General features: G+C 37.0%; 1 protein-coding gene across 4 annotated transcripts in view; it reads right to left on the bottom strand.

Annotated features, from left to right (window-relative positions):
* The window catches only part of LOC109080821 (rho guanine nucleotide exchange factor 26-like), a 62,972-nt gene that overhangs the window by 7,065 nt on the left and 33,901 nt on the right, over positions 1-22,006 (bottom strand). For all 4 annotated transcript variants that reach the window (XM_042743789.1, XM_042743790.1, XM_042743788.1 and 1 more), the window contains 6 exons: positions 15,086-15,238; positions 13,759-13,888; positions 12,697-12,771; positions 12,506-12,595; positions 8,783-8,937; positions 3,107-3,316 (listed from right to left, as the gene is read on the bottom strand). In XM_042743789.1, coding sequence (XP_042599723.1) covers positions 3,107-3,316; positions 8,783-8,937; positions 12,506-12,595; positions 12,697-12,771; positions 13,759-13,888; positions 15,086-15,238 — 813 coding nt within the window. The remainder of the gene's footprint in view (positions 1-3,106; positions 3,317-8,782; positions 8,938-12,505; positions 12,596-12,696; positions 12,772-13,758; positions 13,889-15,085; positions 15,239-22,006) is intronic.

The following is a 22,006-nucleotide window of genomic DNA, read 5'->3' as shown; positions in this document are numbered from 1 at the left end:
TCTTTCGATATGACTCTTGTCTTTTGGACTGTCATTTCTAGGCCTTTTTCTGTTCAAACGCAGCACTGAGAACTTGTCATAAAATTGCATGGAACCAAAGCATATCACTCTTTTAACTGTATGACAAAGGTCTTTAACTGTTCTTTAAGGGTCTTTATCATTCCTCAAGCTTTTAAAGCAAATAGGTTTACAGACAGAGTGGAGCCAGACAGGCTATATTTACTGTAAGTGAATGGGCTATTTACATAGAGAAGTCTTAAAGGTACAGAAGCTACAGACGGTCTTAATTTCTAAAGGTCAGAAGAGGGAAGGAAGATGATTATGTGAAGGTCTTTTATTTATTTATTGAGAGATGGAGAGTAAAGGAATGATACAAATGTGCAATTCTCTGTTAATTTTTTCATCCCCATACTTGACCTCAGTCCTCAAATCAATAGCAAAAACACTGTTGTAATGTTCTAATGTCTCTGTTCAACATTATTAATGTATTTAATGAGCAGTTCTTGGCACTACACACTAGACACATTCTGTCAGTTTAATTCTAGATTAAAGACCCATCTCTTTAACCTGGCATACACATAACACACTAACACATTTCTAATATTCAAATACGTTAAAGGATTTTTACACTGCATTAATTAGGACAACCGGAACCGGGAACACTTCCCATTACACCCAATGTACTTGCTACATTGGTAGAAGAATGGCATCTATGTAGGGCCCTATGAAATCCATTTTATTTTTTCCTAAATTCCATGTTATTTTTTTCCAAATTCCGTTTTTTCCATTTAAATTTTTCTGGATTCTGTTTTTTTCTGTTTAAATTTTTCTCAACTCCTTTTTAATAATTAAATTAAAGTTTATTAATCAAAAATGCATGTCTTATTAATTAAAACCATGAAATGTATACATTTTCACATCAGTTTAATAAAAGCTTAACAAAAATTACATGTTTTAGGGCCCTATGAAATGTTTTATTTTTTCTCACCATATTTTTTTTTTATTGTTACCAGATTCTGTGTTTTAGCAGGTCTAATTATTTGAATGCATAAAACAACTTAATTTATTCTTTTTTTTTTATTATTTTATTTTTTTTTTTTACATTTTTTATTAGTAAAGTAGCCTTGTGATTTTTTTCCCCCTCAGAAATTCTGTTTGTTTATCAAATGAAGGCATAAAACATGAATTGCATTTAACTTTTAATTATTGAAAATAAAGCAAACTTTATTTTTTGGCAAATAAAGGGGATTTACTATTAAAATTAAAACATGGAAGAAATGTTGTGTGATTATTCCTTAAAAAAATGTTTGTTTCATAGCCTATTTTAGTAGTAGTAGATTCTTAGTAGATGTACATTCTACTGAAAAATAGACTTCAAATCAAACCGGACTTTTATTTTGACGGGTTGCCGTGAATACCTTTACAGTACTGTGTATGTGATATGACGCTAGTTTTACTCAAATCAAACGGTCAAATGCTCATGAAGTGACTCTCAGAGCAGTTCTGGATATGTTGTTCACGTATTTACGTCCTCATTTAGTGAGACAGCAGACGCTGAAATCAGCGGGAGCATCACGCGTGCTTGAGTATATGTGTTGTAAATGGAACCGCGTGTCTGCAACATTCATTGACAGAGATGCGCAGAACATGCAGGATTCATATTTAAATAGACTAATGGCCTAATGGTTAGAAAGTTTGCCTCCTAACCCTAAGGTTGTGTGTTCGAGTCTCAGGCCGGCAATACCACGACTGAGGTGCCCTTGAGCAAGGCACCGAACCCCCAACTGCTCCCCGGGTGCCGCAGCATAAATGGCTGCCAACTGCTCTGGGTGTGTGTTCACTGTGTGTGTGTGTGTTCACTGCTGTGTGTGTGCACTTTGGATGGGTTAAATGCAGAGCACGAATTCTGAGTATGGGTCACCATACTTGGCTGTATGTCACGTCACTCACTCACTTATATCGTCGACTTGATTGCACAGATACTATTTAATCTGAACTGAGCTGGATGATGACATCACTGAATTCAATGATGAACTGCCTTTAATTGAAAATTGAGTGTTTCCTATTGTCATTTTGCATTATTGACACATTATTTTTCTATTTAATACTGTAAAGTGCTTTGACACAATCTGTATTGTTAAAAGCACTATATAAATAAAGGTGACTAAACACATCACCTACAGCTACAGTTTCAAACAAACCCTTATTCAAAACCACCAACCACTTATCACAAATCGTAAAGTAGATCTTTAAAGCAAATCAGTACTCAATATCTCAGGTTATGTTTGTTCAGTGCACTGGGAAAATGCCTGAAAGAGGATTACATTTTGATAAATCTTGTGCCGGTACATTCACTCCTGCAGTGTGATGACTGATGGGGTGGTAAAATACATGGAAACTCCCTTTGAAGGAGCAGTTAAAATCTGTCATTTCAATTAAAGGGTATGTCAGTACATGTCCAGTTCAGTAACCTCAGACAGATACAGAATCACATAATTCATTAAATGACATAAATTAATGCGTAAGAATATTTTAAAAAATTAAAAAAGAAAATACAATAATAAGATTAAAAAAGAAATAACAATAATACTTTTATTCAGCAATGATACAGTAATAAGTGACAGTAAAGTCACTGATAATGTTATAAAAGTTTTCTATTTTTAAATAAACACTGTTCTTTTTCTATTAAAGAAATATTTTATAGCACTGATAATAATAAGTGTAATATAATAAGTGGCACAAAATCATCATATTAGAATGACATTATTTCATTATTTTTATTTATTATTATTATTTTTAATTCATTAATTTATTTTCAAAATTATATTCAATTAAAAAAAAAAAAGTTTTAAGATTGCATTATCCGTATTGGTAACACTTTAGTTTAGGGACCAGTTCTCATTATTAACTAGTTGCTTATTAGCACGCATATTACAAGCATATTGGCTGTTTGATAGTACTTTTGAAGCACATATTAATGCCTTATTAGTTAATAAGTTAATAAATAGAATAGTGTGAACTGATCCCCAAACTTAAGTGTGACCTTATCGTTATTATTATTGTTGTTGTTGTTATTATACTGCTGGACTCATATGCAAATACTTACAGTAGCTCCACTCCCAAGATCATGGTGACATTGTATCCAGAGTGGTTGCTGCGGAATCTGACCTGGAACAGGTGGCTGGCAACGTTCTGTCGTGATGTCAGCATTCCTGCAGTGCTACGGACTGGAGAGAGATTCAGGTCCTCTGCCTGACATGACCCCACATATATCTGATCTCTCAGTGCGTAGTCTATAACTGTATAACTCTCCTCACTGAGAAAAAACAGACAAAGAGAGTCAGAGATTTAGATTAAAGAAATATTCAAGGTTAAATCACACAATTGTACTTTCACGTTTGTATTATACAAATTCAGTTATAATTTACAGAGCATGGTGGAATACATAGGTGAAGATATACAGAAGATATTTCGAGAAATGTCTTAAGTTATTATTGTTATTATTATACATCCTTTGACACATCTGTACAGTATATTAAACTGTATTTCTGTCAACAGTAAAGCTAAAATATTTTTCTATTAAGCAATGATCTGAGACCAAGTTTGTCCTCTGACACTGACTTTTAAATTGTTTATGCGAATGCACATGCTATTTATAAAAGCAAATAAATGCTAGTGGTGTGGCATTACTTAGCATGTCTTCAGCTGATAATTAACTGTGTTTATGTAGAGATACTGTAATTGAATAAGTGGAGTCAGATCCTCCTGTTCAGTTCCTGTACAACCTCTGGGCCCTGCCCGACACAATTACAATGCCATTTGCATTCCACAGGCAGAGGATAACAGATTCTACAGACAGAGAGGGACCATTACAATTAAACTGAAGTCTGGAAGAAACACGCTGACATAGAAAGAGTCAGTGTGACAGAGAGAGACATAGACCAACTATTAGGGCTGGGCAATTTAACATGTTATTTTCACGTTAACGCATTAATTGATTAATGCCGACAATTATATTACTGCGCTTTAATGCAGTTAAGAGCAGTTCTGTTGTTCACTGGCTCTGAATACACATACAGACAAATCATGGGTCACAGGAGGGGTGGGATGTTGATCAGCACTGGCTCGGGATGGGTGTCATCACGGGTCTCAACCAATGAGAGCATTTGGGGTGGGCCTAAGACTGCAGCAGTGCAGCTCTTACGTGAAGTGCTCACAACTTCATAAGTGGGAAATAGGAAGTTTCCGATAGCACTTGAAGGCAGCAGAGAAGTGCTGTCGCTCAGCTCAGTGGAGTGCATCATTTTGTTAACTTTGTGGCCTGAGCCCGAGCCCAACTGAACTGTGCTCTGGCCCACCTCTTCCAACCGAGCCAGGGACAGCTAAACGAACTGGGACACGGAGCGATCACTAGTCAAACGAACTGGGCTTTGGGGGTCAAATGCGCTCAGGCAGAGTTCAGATTGCCTAGTGTGATACACCCTTATCCTGCACACATTAGTCTTTTCTCGCCCAATCCCGCACTCGTCCATCAAGTGTTGTCCCATGCCACACTCTGCTGCGTTGGATCCCACGATAGTTGCAGGTCTGTACTCGGAAGGCGCCTGTCATAATGTTATGATCGAGGCTCTGGACTCTGAGCATAACTTGTTTTTCTGACAAACTATAAAATATTTTCTATAAAAACGTTAATGCCCTGGCAGTGGCAAATAGCTTTGGTTTTATATTTAATTTAATTACATTAATGTTATAAGTTAAGATTTACAAGAAATATTTTAACTTCTACTATGAAAAAGGAATACTGCTTTATAAAAGCACCATATTTGTTTAAAGTGTTTGCAAACCAAATGTTATTGCACTTTTGTTCATATAGCAGTACTTTTAAATGAAAAAAGTGCACAATACACTACTTTTGAACTGATTATTTAATTTTGTAGATTTTGCAGAAGATCATGCGATTAATCACAATTAAAAATTGTAATTGTTGGTCAGCACTAATATATATTTATATGTGTGTGTGTATCAGAGTATGTGAGCAGAGCGGAGTGGAGCGGTGTGATTTTGACTAGAGCGACGAGCGGATTTTTTTAAAAGTCGGAGCGTTGACGTTTTTACTCGCTCCAAGAGCGCTCCACCACTGCTCCATCACGAGTACAATTCATGCCAACGCCCCGTAATATAACTGCATATTTAGCAAGAATTCACATGTTAAACATATTTAGCTATAGATTGATACAGATAGATCTTTCAAATCAGAAGGTTATAATGACGACAATAGCCGAGCGGGAAGTTATAGGCTAGTTCTCAAGGAGTTTGTCTGTTCTTTTTACTGAATATTTTCAGGTTAAAGCATGATTTAAACAGGTACAGCACATTCACACGCAATCACTTTCGCAATAGTGCATTCAAACAAATGTAATCTTACAATGCATACGTTACTTCATCTGTATCTGATTCTGAATGAGCAGAAATCTGTAAGAGCATCGATCTGTAGATAAAATAACTGACGAAAATGTACTGTTATTTTCATCACAAACAAAATTTGTATAGCAGAAAGCAGCAATTGTACCTTTTAATGCTGACAACCATGTTATTAGTTTGGCATGTGGTAGGAAAAAAAGTTTGCACACAATAACCTAAGCCACTTTGAAACTCTCTTGTTATTTTATTTATTTTTTATTTTAATATAGGTTACGTTATGAACATAATATTTCAAACATACTGAAATTCTTTAGCCACGGAGCAAAGGCGGAGTGGTATTTCTGGTATCAGTGAGCGCGGAGTGGAGTGGGAGCGGGAAATGGTGAATCCGGAGTGGAGCTGGAGCAGAGTTATTTTAATTATTAAATGCTCTGAGCGTGGAGGGGAAATTGTTGCCACTCCACTCCGCTCACATACTCTGGTGTGTATATAGGTATATGTGTATATGTACAGTCATGGCCAAAAGTATTGGCAGTGAAACAAATTTTGTGTTTTGCAAAATTTGCTACTTAAGCTGTTGTGTTGTTCATTCACATTGTTTCTACAAGTATTGGCAGTGACAATCTAGAAACAATGTGAATGAACAACACAACAGAATATTAGAATGATTTCTAAAGGATTGTGTGACTGGAGTAATGATGCTAAAAATTCAGCTTTGAAAGTCAGCTTTGATTGTTCCTAATAAACTGTTTAACTGCAATCGCAAGTGAATCTCAAGTTATTTTGTGGGATAATTAAATATATTCTAAATAAACTACAAACATAAAAATATACACATTTATTTTGTCCTCACATTCTTACTTGTAACTCTTCCCTCTCAGTCACACACCTGGCTGAAAGGCTCATTATGCAGCTCATTATGTGGGTCTTTGTCTTCCCATGTGTGAATTACACAAATATTCATGATAGTTGACGCCTACTCGCATATGCCCTTTTGAAACAAAGTGTCTTAGAAAATTTAAATCAATCTATTGTTTTCTGTGAGTGAGTAAACAAGATTATCACAACATCATTTAAGAAAAAAAAAAATCCAACAAACAACATCCATGAAAGAAATTCTAACAAACAAACTCTATCTATTTTTTTTATGACCTTCAGTGACTTCAAAATTGTAGTTTTTTACTAACCACACATAAACGCTGTTTTCTCAAAAACACAATCATGTACATACATGATATTTACATATTATTGTAGCCCAGTTTGTACTGCCAGGTATCTATTTATAAGCAACTGAAAAAAGCACAAAAGTCAGGGGATGTCAAAACTTCTCCATGCCCCCAAAACCCCCAGACCTCAGAGGGTTAAAGCTGAAAAACTTAAAGCAATGATTTTGTCATTTGTATCTTTGATTAATTGTATTCTATTTGTCCAATTAAATAAGTAAAATAATTCTACTGTGATGTATTTGATTATCGTGAAATAAGATTTTGATCATATTGTGAGGGCAAGTGTGTCCACGCATTCATCAGTTTTTGCTGATGTGTACACACAAAAAGTATAACAATCCTGATGTCTGCAAATTTCTATTTAGCTTGCGCCCTTGCAATCTGTCAAGGGACACCGACCATATGTACCTGTCTCAGTTCTGGCCCTAAGGGGAACTGGACTGGCACTAATAAATTTTTACCAGCTTTCCAATCAGCAAACTTAGTGCTGGACAATTACACTACCGTCTGCTCCTGACATATCACATATTACAACTACATATTACAGGAGCAATCAGATGTTCCTACCACTGTAATGACATCCTTTTCAGCAGCCAAGAAATGTTCCAGCACCAGGACAAAACATTCACACACTTTCATGGAAACACACACACAGGCCCCTGTGCTGGTATGAAAGGAATGCTGTATTTAGGCAATTCCAAATCTGAGAGATGGATGATGTCATTGCTGTATGATACTGAAACTTTTGTTAAACTTTTTGTACATGTACACTTTGATAACCATCCCTGTGTACTTGTACAATAATTGAACCATTCGATACCTAAAAACAGTGTACTGAACATAATGTCCTTTTCTACTGTTTATAACGCTGATAAACATTATTATTCTCCAAAATGGATATGACAAAATAAACTTCTGCCCATGCGTGTGTGAATGTGTATGTGGCAGAAAGAGAGATTCAAAAATGAAGAGAAAAGGAGGTTAAATAACCAGCTGCTTTTAAGAACAAGTTACATAACCAGAGAAAATGAGTAAAAAACAGTGGAGCGGAAAGACAGAGAGTGAGAGAGAGAGGAGATGAGAAGAGGGAAAGAGTGGAGACCATGATGGCGTGCACAGGTATGTTTTGCTTCAGATCTGAGCGAGCAGCGTGACTCCCCACACATACTATACAGTCCGCGTATCAGAATGAACATCGCCCGTTGATTAAATAAACCTTTTCTTTTTCCTTTTTATTTCTCTGTTAAATCCCAAACAGAGCGTTTGTGGGCCGTATTTGCCAAAATGGAGTAGAAATGAAAACCATCTTGTTTTCTTGGAGGTCGTCCCCTTTGTCATAGCATGCAGAATGTTCCCAAAAATTACTAGGAAAGAAAAATTTTAAAACTCTGCTAAACAACATGACTCACTCACAGGATGACTAGCACTGTGATACGGCAGGGAGCAGGCCCTATACAAACGGGCTTAAAAACCATGTAACACATGAACACAGATTACTCATACCATTTTTATACCATTATAACTTTTTTTCTTAAGCAGAAAATGCAGAAAATGCAAAATGAGGAGCACTGCGAATTTAGTTTGCCATCTGCTATAATTTGCACCAGAATATAGTAAGATTCTAAATCAATGTGGAGTACTGGCCAACAGTAAAATATCAAAATCCCGCTTAACAATGTATATAACAGTTGAAAGATGATCACAGATACACTTTGGAAGGTAGTGCAGATGCTCGGACATGTCTTGTGGTGGGTTGTGTGATGGCTCTCATGCAGACACAGTTTATGTCAGACCTTTTCTTAAGAGGTCTCAGCCCTAAAAGGTCAATTCTCATCACCTGATTATTTAAATACAAAAGTTATGCACTCTCAGTATACATTATATTACTTATAAAAAATTTTAGGTTCTGTTTTTCTTCTTTGGTATGAGTGATGTAGTTAACTTTATCCTACCTCTGCAACAATCCACACCCACCTGTACACGCAAGCTTTACCTCCACATCCATCTACGTTAGCCCAATAATTTCCTGTTCTCTATAGTTCTCTATAGTCCCCCAGGGCACAATAACAGCAGGGAAAGAACAGAGGTACATTTGGACACAGTATGAGAGCTCTCATTTGTGGTCTCCAGCTCACCTTTTCTTTCGTGTGACAATGAGGACATCATTGAAGAGGAAGAAATAGACATGCTGGCGAGACGTTCTTTTGGAAAAGATGCCATTTTCCTCTACAAAAGCTGTTAGCTCACCACGCTTCACCATCCAGCGGGAGGATGACACCAGTGGGAACGGCTGCAGAGAGAAAGTGTAAAAGGAAAAAAATGTCAAAACCAGACAGAATCATTAATGTTTCAATGCAACATGATCGACATGAAGAAAGTTAACAAGACCTCATTTTTAAAACAAACAACAGACATGAATAATTAGATAGGGATGTGCATTTTGGTCATTTGTAATTGCTAAACAATAAAAAATATATATTTTTAAATAAATAAATGAATAAGGGTCATTCCGTGTCAAATCAACCAAATTTCAGAAATTTCCCCTGCTCAAATTTTTTATTTTGTTAATATTTTTTTCTGAAGAAAGATAAACATGTAAAGATAAACATGCAGACATGTAAAGATATAACCATTTAAAATGAACGTTTGTTAAGACCCAATATCTAAAAGGGCATTAAGATATCTTTAAGACTTCTTGAGTTACAGGCATGCAAACTTTGGAGAAAAAACTTGAAAAGTGCTGTTTCCCCATTTTTGAATGGTAACCATTGACACATAATGCAACAAAGATGGCTAAAGTCAACAGATTTACCAATCTCTGTGTAAAATTAACATTATAATGCTGCCATCTTTCTGAAGTCATTTTTTACCCCCCGTAATCTGACTCTGAATCTCAGGTGAAAATTGCCATTTTGACCCCCCTATACAAAAGAGTGGATTACACAGTAAATATTCATCCATGACATTTAATATTTTGGCTTTGATCACTATACATGTCTATCTTTCTTCAGAAAAAAATATTAGCAAAATCAAAAATTTGAGCCGGGGACCTCTGGTTGAGTTGACACGGAATGACCCATAAATAAATCTGTCTCAAGAGGAAATACAATGCAAAGAAATTTGACTTTGTAGGCAAAGAAGGGCAGCAAATGGAACACCAAAGACAGCCGTGATTGCTTTAATTTTGCTCTGTCTAGGAGTTTTTAAAGCTAAAAATGGTACACAATATCCATACCTAGTTGTTTTTCAGATGTAGCACTGCCAAATTATTAAAATGTATGTAATGTAATGTTTATCACAATATTAAAAATTTAATGTTTTCATAATTGATCGATTACTTTTTTTTCACAATTTGTTCTTTTAATTTAATTTTAATTTTCTAATGTTGAGTCGCAACCATGTGTTAATTTATATAAATCATGGCCAAACCATTTCCATATAAAGGATTTTCACAAAGCCTCTTTTCACTTATCAAACATACTACGCTCTCACTTAGGACACCTGGGAAGATATGCAAAAATATCTTTGCGTAATGGCCATCTTGTCAAGTTCAAACACAACTAACATTTTAAAATTGGTATTGAAACTGCAGCTGCAATTGTATTTTCTTATCTACTGCGATGTATGAACAAGTAAAATGTTATAAAATGAGAAGAAAAACTTGATTTTGTTTCTTTGGGAAGTGATTTGTTCGTGAAAATGCTTTCATGCAGATATCACATGGCTAGTACATGATATCCACTGACTGTTATCTATGGAAGTCTGGTAATTGTGAAATAATAAGGTTTAAAATAAGCAATAAAGTCACACTATGACACGTACTGTACTGCTGCAACTGCTAGAAATGAAGTCAGAAAGAACTCTGAGAGCTACTGACCTTCTAACAGTTGGACTCAGCAATGTCTTGTGATTATGCAGAACCCTCTAGACAACTGCCCGTACCAAATGTGCCACCAGAACTTTCCCACAATGCTCAAGCAGCAGGTTGTGAATATGTTTGCATTAATGAGTGTGTCCAATGCATCACTGTGTACTGTGTATGCAAAGTATGTTTAACGTAGGGAAACATACCTCACGATGAACACAAGACCCACAGCGAGTGAGTAGCATGTTTGTATCAGGTGAGAATGTGTGAACAAGTTCTAGAAGTAAAATAAACAGCAGCAAAAACCCACAGGTTTACTTGCTTCTTTTGGTACAAGGTACTACATGAAGGTGACAGTCTAAACTCTTGCTTAAGCTATGAGATCCAAATTTAACCAGATCCAGATCCTTTCCCTCTTGCAGTGTTTCCCCTGCCATTATATCAGGGGCCTTAGACCAAAACGTAGACTCAACCAAAGCGTCTGTTTGATCGGACAGACAGAAAATGTTTGAAACTTGCTTAAAAATTTAATTTGGCGCATAAACTCACTTTGAAATTTACACATTCAGAAGACTGCTTTGATTTTACTTTCTTTTTTATAGATACTTTCATTAATAATGATCAAGTATGATTAGTATATAGTCCACTATATAGCCCATTATTACTAGTATACAGTAGGGATGCTCATTTCGATTAATTTTCCCGACCGACAACCGCCGCTCGTTAATCGATTATTAACCGTTAACTGATAAGATTATAATATTGAATTGGCATTAAATACAAATAAAATTGACGCGTATCTGTGACCCTTTAAAAAAATACAAACATTTTTTTTTTTTTTTTTAATCAAAGGGTTTATTTTAACGTGCAAAGTGCAAACAGCAGCATACAGAACAGATCAACAACAGAACCTGGATTCAGTTTAAATTTCCACGCACCTGCAGCATTTCTGACAGTGAGAGAAAAATAGAATAAAATAATACAAATAAAAAACAAAATAGGCCTACACTAAATATATTTTTTAAACTTAAATAATTAACAAATTAAGATGACAAAAAGAAAACACTGAATCCATTTGAACGAAGCTTTCAAAAACCGGCAATTTTTTCGTTAGACTAAGATTTTTCGTTAAATAAAAATAGCAGCCCTACATCAACACCGTGTCTAATTTTTATTTAAAAAAAGCAACATATCAACGTGATGTGGGGTCAGTCTGGAGCGCAGCCTGTTGACAATTAGACCCGCGGCAGAAAACACCCTCTCCGATGGGACAGTACCGGGAATACACAGGTAACGTCTCGCTAGAGTTTCCAGCTTCGGGAAGCGCTTTTCCAAAGCAGCACACATTTCAATAAGTTTTGCTTTTGCGGCTTCTTTCTCCGTTTGTGCAAAAATTACCATTGAACAGATTCTCTGCGTTATCTCCTCAGATCGCCGTTCATCGCATCTTCTCCCTGATAACATGGAGGGCAAAGTTTGTTGCCCTTCATCACTCGAAGCTTTAGGGTGTTTGCTTCGTAAATGGTACTGCATCGTACTTGTGCTACTGCTGTATTTTAATACGGCCCCGCATAATTTACAGGTAACTTCGTCGCCCTTTCTGTTAAAATGATCCCACACAGTGCTTCTTTTCACTCGCTTCATTCTGCTTCCCTTGCTTGGAAAAAAAAAACATTCTGCAGGCATGTGTCACGTGTGTGGTTGCGCGTGCCGACGCTCTCCGTGAGTTAATAAATATAGGCTAAGCTATATAGTAGGCTATTTTATTTTTAAACCATGCAGCAAACTAAAAAAAAGAACCTTAAAAAAACATTTTAAACCGTTTAACTGATAGTATTAATCAGTCAAAATTTTAAAACTTAAACGGTCAATATGAGCATCCCTAGTATACAGTGTGGATCAGTGGGTGCTTTCTTAAAAAAAGTATTAAAAGAATCATCAGTTGTTCAGTAGAATGGTTAAATTCCTTTCACAGGTTGTATTATTCTCTTACCTTGATTTTAAACTCCAACTGGGAATTGATGGTGTACATCATTTCTGTTCTCTCCATTGTACGAGCACCCTCATTACATTTCCTCACAAGCTGCGTATACACACATACAGGAAAAAAAAGGTGATTATTAACTAAGGCTCTCTCAGACAACACTAGAAAAACCTACAGTGGCAATTCTCATCATTTCTCACCTTGCTGACAACATGCAGAGCTTTTTTACATGCCTCATAAGAGGCTGAATCTTTGGGCGTCTTCTGGCATATGGTCTACAAGACAAAAACATTTTAAATCAAAATGATCTTTGAACTGTTGGTGCTTGAGTACACAGTTTAATATGCTGTAAATCTAAAACAGACTTGCATCAGAACTTGTTTCCTGTTTGTACAATAGCTTTTGGTTTATTGTTCCTGAAGCTTTTCAAACACTTTATCTCTGATGGAGGGCTCTCAAAATTTTCTCACGCTTGTCTGATATTTCCCAGCTAGAGTTTCACTTGTTTCTGAGCTGTGGGAAGAAAGAGAGAGAAGGACAGAAAACCAACCCCAGCATTCTCATGCTCAGAGTCAGCCAGCCAAGCTGTCCTAAACTAGGAAGCCCACTGCCACCTCAGGGGACCCACAAATCGACAAAGCATTGGAAAGATGAGAGGGTGAGAAAGCAAGAAAAGGTCTACAGGAAGGAGGGAAGGATAGAGACGAGTAGAGGAAGACAATAGAGGAAACAACACCAACCCTTTTAAACCATGCCTGAAATACAGTAAAAAGCTTCAAATCAACTCAGCTCCTTTATTTATGCTGAAATACTGTAGAAAAGTCTCAAGCAATAATAAATTAATCTAAACAGAATTGTTATGGTTAAACAGGGAGGCCCTAAAAGCTAAAACCTGAATGAAACTAAAAGGACAGAGAAGAGTGTAAATTTGAGAGCAAATTATGAAGAAAAAAGAAAGAAAAACGAAGTAGCAGGAGATTTTAATTGGCTTAATTTGATGTCTTATGTAACAGTGAACATCCTCCAGGTCAAATTAATCCACATAATCAAAGCACAAGATAAATGTCAAAAGACTGAAAATGCAGTAACAAGAGAGCTAGATGTTTATGTCAGCATTAGAGATGTTAGCAAAGCTCAGGCTGGGTCTAAAATTGAAACTTTTTAAAAACGCAGGGGAAAAACATTTCCATTTTTGACTACATCATTGTCGTGTTAACATAGCCTAAAGGTCGAAAGTCGAGGTACAGTATAATGTCACTCACATCCATCAACAAGGGCAGCCGCGTGACTCTCTGCATGGGCAGGATAAGGAAGGAGATCATTGGAAGGTTCCGGCAGTCTGGGTGGGCCTCGATCCTTGTCAGTAGCTCCTTAAAGGAGGGGCTTTTATTTCTGAAGGAATAAATGGAATGTTAAACTAGTGATTGACTGCAGAGTGTCATGTGATTCCTATGATATAGAAAAACTATATCACTATGGAACAAATAAAAATTTAACTGCAACTTAATTTCTAGTAATTGCCACTTTTATTCCTTATAATTGCGACTTTAAATCTTACACTTTGACTTTGAGATCACAATTATAAGATCATTAATTATAAGTGATTTTATAGTTCATGTGTGAGACAAAATCTGTTGCAATTGTGACTGTTCCTCTAAGTCGCACCTCCATCTCTATCTCTATCACATCTGGGAGTTTGTTTCACTTAAAAGTTATTAAATCACACTCTTGAAACTTTGTTTATCACAATTTTACTTTACATTTATATTTAGTCATTTAGCAGACGCTTTTATCCAAAGCGACTTACAAATGAGGACAATGGAAGCAATCAAAATCAGCAAAAGAGCAATGAAATACAAGTGCTATAACGTCTCAGTTAGCTTAATGCAGTACACATAGCAAGGGCTTTTTAAATAATATAATAAATAAAAAGAAAATATAGAATAGAAAAAGAATAGAGCAAGCTAGTCTTAGAGGTCTTTTTAGCTTTTGTTAATTGTGTAATAAATGAAAAGAAAACAGAATACAAAAAGATTAGGAAGATAGTTTTTTTTTTTAAGAAAACAAGCAGCAAATGAATAGAGTGCAAGTCTAAAAGGGACAAGTGTTTTTTTTTTTTTAAGAATAAAATTAGAATAGCGAGTGCTAGAGTTAGAGGGTTAAATAAAGATTGAAGAGATGTGTTTTTAGCTGATTCTTGAAGACAGCTAAGGACTCAGCTGCTCAGATTGAGTTGGGCAGGTCATTCTACCAGGAAGGAAAATTTAATTTAAAAGTCCATAAAAGTGACTTTGTGCTTCTTTGGGATGGCAAAATCAAGCCATCTTGACACTTGATATGTCACAACTGTGACTGACGTCCCCTTTAATATCTCACAATGTGTTCTTGTAACTAACACTTTCATTTCTGGCAATGTAACTTTTAAATTTTTTCTCTTATTTAATATACTTTTGCCATTTTAAAGGTACCTTCCACAGAAATCTGATCTCTGTGTAGAAAAAGCTTCATATCTTCAGGGCTAAATGATAAAAGCCAGACGTGACTTTCAGTCGAAGCAGTACAGTCTGTGTGTATGTGTGTTGTACTCACAGCAGCCTTTGCAGGGTTCTCTGCTGGTACACTTCATTCGAGCAGTATGTCACATAGGGGTCAAAGTTTGACTGGGCGTGCCTTAAAACGATGTCACTTATGTCATTAATTACAATGTTCTGCTGGTGCCGATCCTCAAGTTCCTTAAAGAACCTGGAAGGAGAAAGGGGAGGTAAACAATTGCATGAAAGCAATAGCATATATGACATGTCTCACATAACATCAACAGGAGTCAAAGCCGATGCAGGGAGCACCCTGTTTTAGTCATTACACATGCACAAACACGCACACACATACACATACGCAACACAAAGCCAGGAAGGTTTTCTAACACCTCCTTTCCCAGGCCTATGATCACATCAGAGCACAGGATGTTCCAAAGCCCCTCAAATGACCAAGCAGGGATGGTAGCATGAAAATCATACACACATGCTTTTCCTGACAGGACATACACTTCATGACTACAGTTGCAGGGTATTCACAATTTTCCAGTAATCCAGAGGATGCAGCTCAGAGCCATCTGTGCTGGAACCCAGCATGACCTCTTGTTCACAATCTCACAATAGACCACAGAAAGACACAACCTGAAGGCTAAATCTGGAAGTGATGTCAGTCAGGTTGTTAGCACAAGGGCCGTGATCTCAGGACCTTCCTACAGGTGTTTGGAGCCCTATCAGCTTTACAGGGACAAGAGTTAACCGATGCAGTCCAAATGAACAGGACTAAAAATAAATTTGTACAAAGGGCAACTATTAAACACATACTCTGCAGCAAAATCAAGGTTAAGAAACAAACATCTATTTCTGTTCTTGGGGGTTTAAACAGTTAAAGGGTGGTTGATTGTGATTTCCCTTTTTAAACTTTAGCTAGTGTGTTATGTTGCTGTTTGAGCATAAACAATATCTGCAGTTACGATGCTGAGCATAAACAATATGTAACGACGCTGAAAGTTCAATGCAAACTGAGATATTGTCTTTTAAAATTAAGGCAGTTTAATGCCTACAAAAAGGCTCGTAGGGACTACAACGAGCTACTTCCCGGGTTCATGACATCACAAACCCAGACATTTACATAAACCCCGCCCCCAGGAACATGCAACAAAGGGGGCAAGACCATTTTGCGCTGCTTTAGAGAAGAGCAGCGGTTTAGCGAATCACAGCACACTGGACCAGCTAACCAATCTGAGGCCAATGCATATTTCTGAGGGAGGGGCTTCATAAAACCTGGAAATCATCTGAGTGTTCATGAGAGAACTGACCGAGTGGTGTAGAATAAAGTTAAATTATGCTTTTTGTTTTTTAATGAAGCATTAACACATGTTAGAATGCACCCCATAAACACCCCTTTAAAAGTCCTCATAAAATCAAAATAAAATTTTTGTTAAATTTGTCTTGAGGTGAACAATTAATCCAATCGCTGCGCAATCTCTTCACACAAGTGTGACATCATATACCTCTGTAAATAAATACAATTTAAATTCATGTCTCGCACACTTCAATGCACTTTGAATGGAACATATATGCAGTGTTGGCCAGTAACACATTACTTAGTAATGCGTTACTGTAATTTGATTACTTTTTTAGAAATGGAGTAATTTAACGGGTTATAATTTTCAAAATAGTCATTAGAGTATAGTTACAAGCCGAGGTCCCTATACGTTACTGCCACATTACATTGCTAAAAGAATGCAGTGTTTTATAATCTAGAGATTGTAAAAAGGATGTAGCACATGCACTGTCGAGTCAAGTGCCAGTGGATTCGAGACCTGCTCCCATGAGACTCGACACAACAGAGTGCAGCGCGGGACAAGATGGGCGAGTGCTGGTGGGTAGACAATCATGTGTGTGCGGGATGCGAGAGAATAAAATGATTCACGGGACTCCTGCAAAATAGAAATATCTAAACATTAAATATCTTAAACAAATAAATTGGTATTCATCTATTGCACAAAAGTGACACAAACTAATATAAAATATAAACGATTAACAGGTGCAAGCCTATGCAGAATTTCTATTTAGGCTATAACCAGCGTTTGCAGCATTGAGCAATGCAGCGCTAAAATTTGCGTGCTCACGAATCCTCTCATTATAACACGAATTGTAGACATTATGAGATGTACTGAGATGAACTGAGATGTATTTTAGAGATTATAAATGCAGCGCTCTTTGCTGGCATTCTGCCATGCCAAACCATGCACGCAGCAGTGTTCTGTGAATGCTGATGCTTTAATAACAAATTAACGGGAGTGTGTTTGCTGGGATTTCATGGAGAAAAAAGTAACGTGACTAGTAATGTAACTAATTACTAATTACTTCTGAAATAAAGTAATCAGAACAGTAATATGATTACTTTTAAAAGGAGTAATCAGTAATCAGTAATTTCATTACATTTTCAGAGTAACTTGCCCAACACTGCATATACGTTCGCTTTTAACTGGAATCATGGCGGAATATCCAGTGATGTCCACAGGGCACTTACGTTCGAATAGAACAAACATCTAAAGCCATAAGAAAAACATACAAAATGTGCAGAGCAGAGGGGCGCAAGGACTGGAAATGAGAACCGCTGGTCTACACTGCTCAAAACTCACGTTTGAATCATCAGTGGCAAATCCTTTACATATGTAAACGTACTTACAGACTGTGAGTCAGAAGCGCTAGCATTGTAGTCTTCTCTCCCAGGATCAAACAGTCCTCCATAAAATGCACTGCACACATCTGAATATTTGGGTTAAACTGTTCTAGAACAGTTTTGTAAATACAACTTAAAAACTTCTAGGTCTGTCCTCTTTTGGAAGGCCAAACAATATATTTTTGCTTTCGCAACGAAACAGCGTCTCCGCAACATGGCGCTGGCGGCAACAGCGAGAATCAAAGGTTACGCCTTCTTTTTTTTGTGTGAACATTTGGGCGGCATTATGCAAATCTTCCCAGATTGTGACATAGACATGTGGGGCCGTTTAAACGAGGCATTTGAGGAGGGCGTGTACGAGTCTTAACTTTTATAAAGAATATCTCTTTGGGTTTGAGACTTTATTCTTTGCAACTTTAAAGATCTTCTTTATGCACCAAGAGCTTGTAACACTCCAAAGAGAAAGGAAAACTTGAAATCGCATCATATGACCCCTTTAAATTTCAGTTGGAAATACAATGAAGTATAGTTGACCTCATGTCCAGTTCACGCATACTTTAATGAAAGCAAATTTCAGCTGCTGTCAGTGTGAATATTTTTGAGGGGCAAAATCAATTTTTTTTTTTCACTTATAAAAGTTTCTCTCTCCACAGTAATACAAGGAACCACAGTGGAATCTGAGTTATCTGAGCAATCCATCACACAATACAATCCACACCCACACTCACACGGACACATATGCAGCAGGGCATTTCAGGTATGCTTTGCACTTCTGCTCTGGTGCAGTATCAAGGCAACTGTGCATTTTCATCTGTGTGTCTGTCATTTATAACAGGCCCAGTGTCTGTTCAAAGCAGACTCATTTGTCATTTTTTTCGGTTCGGGAATCATGGCAGTAGAGAATCAAAGTTCTATTTTTTTGCACTAGGCCTATATATTCAACCAGATTGTGGGACACTGTAAATGACATCATCACATCAACTAATTCCTTCAAAAGAGCTAACTCTTGGATGTCCTTGTTTTTAGATTTACACAAATGTTTGTTTGTAAAAGAGTATTTGTGTTTGTTTATTTGAAATGCTACTTGATGATGCTTATTATGCCAGTAAATGAAGAAAGCAATTACAAAACAGTTCAGTATGTCTCTCTGTAACTGTGTGTCTCTCTGTTTGCTGGGCCTAATTTATATTTAATCAACATCATACCTCAGAATGGGAGAGACTTCTTGTTTTTTAGGACGTAAGCATCAGATTTATTGCAGGGTGTACACGTCAGTTCTTCAGAAGCACAGCTTGAGTTAAATGAGCCTCATCGTGAAACATCCTGCCAAACCAGTCCTTCAGAAGAAAACATTGATCCACTGACTAGAAAACATTCAGGCAGGGAATTGCTGTTGTGTCTGAGAAATGGTCATTGGGGAGGTGATTTTATTTTACAACCTTCAAGGAAGATATGGACACCGAAAGAGACAAATTCATGTTGTGAGCGAAACTGACTAACCCAAGGTTGCAAGTGTCATTGGGTAATTCTTAGGAAACTGTGTAATACCCGTCCCCCACATTTCAAACCTTATGGCTGAACTTTCAAGGAATTATATCTTTCTACGTTAGACCTAAGGGCTTTAACCATTATGTTCCTAAATATGTGGTAACAACATTTATTTCTACATATGCATTGTTGAGATGAGCTGGTGCTTTTTTTGCTTGGCTGTGTGTTTTTATGTGCCTTTCCTTGTTGCCACTCCTCCTCCTCCTATCCATTCAGCAGGTTCATGTGTGCCACCTGATGTTAATTCCATAGCTAGTCCGAAGACATAGCCTTGTGGGCCACCTCAGGTGACCCAAATTTGAGTCCCGACTCATGGACCTTTGCCAATCCTGTTCCCGCTTTCTCCTCCACATTTCTCATCCATACTATCCTATCCAATGTAAGGTATAGAAGGCCAAATTTATAACTTTATTAAAGACATTATGATTTTGAGCAAGGAATTTAAACCTCAGGTTGCACCAGAGGAGTTTTCCCTGCAAAAAGCATACTGAGGGCTCCTGTACAATAGTCAGATTATTATAGTCAGATGACTATTAAAATCTGCACAACACATTTCAAAAAGGCAAAATGCATTCAGAGAGTACTACACTCTTACTGATAGCTGAAAGCAAAAAAAATTTGCCATATGATAAACATCTGAGCATGTATACAATGTGTAGTTTTGCCAAGGCATTCAGCTCAAAAATTATTTTTGTTAGACTAAGAATCCCACAACCCCTCTCTCAAACACAAGTTTAATAAGCTTAGACAGCATGTTTTAAATGCAGTAATCCCACAAGTTCATTATGTTTTACTGGAGCAGTACTCACTGCCAGATGTCTTTAAATGTGTAAGTGTCCACGCAAATGAGTCTGACCCATTTTCGTACTCCTGTGTTTTGAGTCTGCTGAATGCTCAACCTTACGACACCCCTCCACTGAGTACAGCTAGTGAATATTTAATCCATATATGTGAACACTAGGTGGTTATTGCTGTCATTCCAGCCTGCTGGACTTTGATTACAGGGTTTGGACGCATACTGCCCATAGCTGTGAAGAGGTCAGAGGAATATTTGTGAAGACGAGTATACTGTCATCAACATCAGAGCTCTGGATGAGGACATCTCCTTAACACACACACAAACACACAGCTGTTCACTTAGGCTAACCCATAGTAATGGGTTGTGCAAGCAGACATGGTGTTCCTGAATACATAAAGAGGGTTTGTGTGTGCGTGAGTTCAAAAAGTACTGAGCTCATATAAATTGTGTTGCTGATCAACAAATTTTTTGATGTGACAATCGTTCTTGCCAAATTTACCAAACTCAATCTTTAGCAATCCAGAATCTACTACTTTTCCCCATTCTATATGAAAGCGGAAAACTGAGCCGTATTAGTGTGGGATAAGTGTGTGTTCTCATAAATGAGACTCTCCAGCTGGATTGTTCCTTGCAGATGGAGAGCACACCAAACTCAGTAAATGAAACCATTTCTTGCAATACTGCTCTGTGCTCCTCGCCAGAGGTCAGCGGGGGTAGATTCTGTCTGCAGGGCATTACGGCTCAACAGAACATTTGTTCATGAGTGTGAGCACCAGGGATCAGGGCCATTTGAGTGTCGGAATGTGACATGGACAACACTGATGGAAAGAACACATGCACTCAAACATAATACACAGGCAAACACAAGTTTTGTCATTTTATTCCTCTTCCTCCTCACTGACTGGATGGGTGAAGTGGTAAATGGAGGCTTCCAATCTTGGATGCGTATCTAGTTATGAATTATCAGTTATGTGACATATATTTGAAAGTGAAAAAGTTAAAAGAGAGAAATTAAGAAAAAAAACACAAACTACAAATGAAGTTTAATTTTTGGCACAGGGGACAGCTTAATGGCATTAAACATGAAAATGACACTAGATCCAACAAACAATAACAACAACAAACAATAACCCAAGTACTGAAAAAGTTCACAGGATAGCAGATAGCTCATTAAATTTTCTATATTAACAGACAATAAGTAAAATAAATCAAATAAACTACCAAAAGGCAAATTGAATGTGCAATGTAAATTAAAACAATATTAAAACTATTATTGGAGGCTGCCTGTGTTTCTTTTATCAGCACTTTGCTGAGTTATATCACCATATAAACTGAACTTTGGTCAGAGCTACTTACCTCTCAATTCAATCTAACAAAAGTTTAAATAGTTTGCATTAATCGTCACAGCTCTCAGTTGAGCCAAAAGCTTCCTAAACCTGCCATCCACACAAAAACCCAAAATCCAATGTTTCAATCCTTAAATGTGGTCCAAGTCTAATCACATTACATTTGAGCAATGATGACAATAGGCAGCCGTTATACCTTTAAACTGCTACATATCATAAAAACTGAAAATGGCCATGAGCAAGATAAAGTAAGAGGTTCCCATGAGATGCATTCAGAGCATAAGACTGTTGGCACAGCAAATAACATCTGTCTCTGCAAAAGTGATGGTTTCAAGTTTCAGCTTCCTTCATTACCTGAAGCATCAGGTGGACAGGACGTCTCTCCAATTTACAAGCAGGTGTTGGAAATAATTAATACTAACATTTTGCACTGATGTTAAACTACTCCAAGCCATCCCTATAAAACCAGTTATCTAGTTCAGGTTGTTAGTTTATAACATGAGAACTGTTTAGAACATTTCACATATCAAAACTCAGACAAAACTTTCATATATTAAACATGCACTGGCAATCTTCAATTTTTCGAGCACTTCGAGA

The sequence above is a fragment of the Cyprinus carpio genome, chromosome B18, assembly GCF_018340385.1.
Source record: "Cyprinus carpio isolate SPL01 chromosome B18, ASM1834038v1, whole genome shotgun sequence".
NCBI classification, from domain to species: domain Eukaryota; kingdom Metazoa; phylum Chordata; class Actinopteri; order Cypriniformes; family Cyprinidae; genus Cyprinus; species Cyprinus carpio.
Note: the sequence above shows the minus strand (reverse complement) of the source record. Positions and strands in the feature narration are given on the sequence as shown.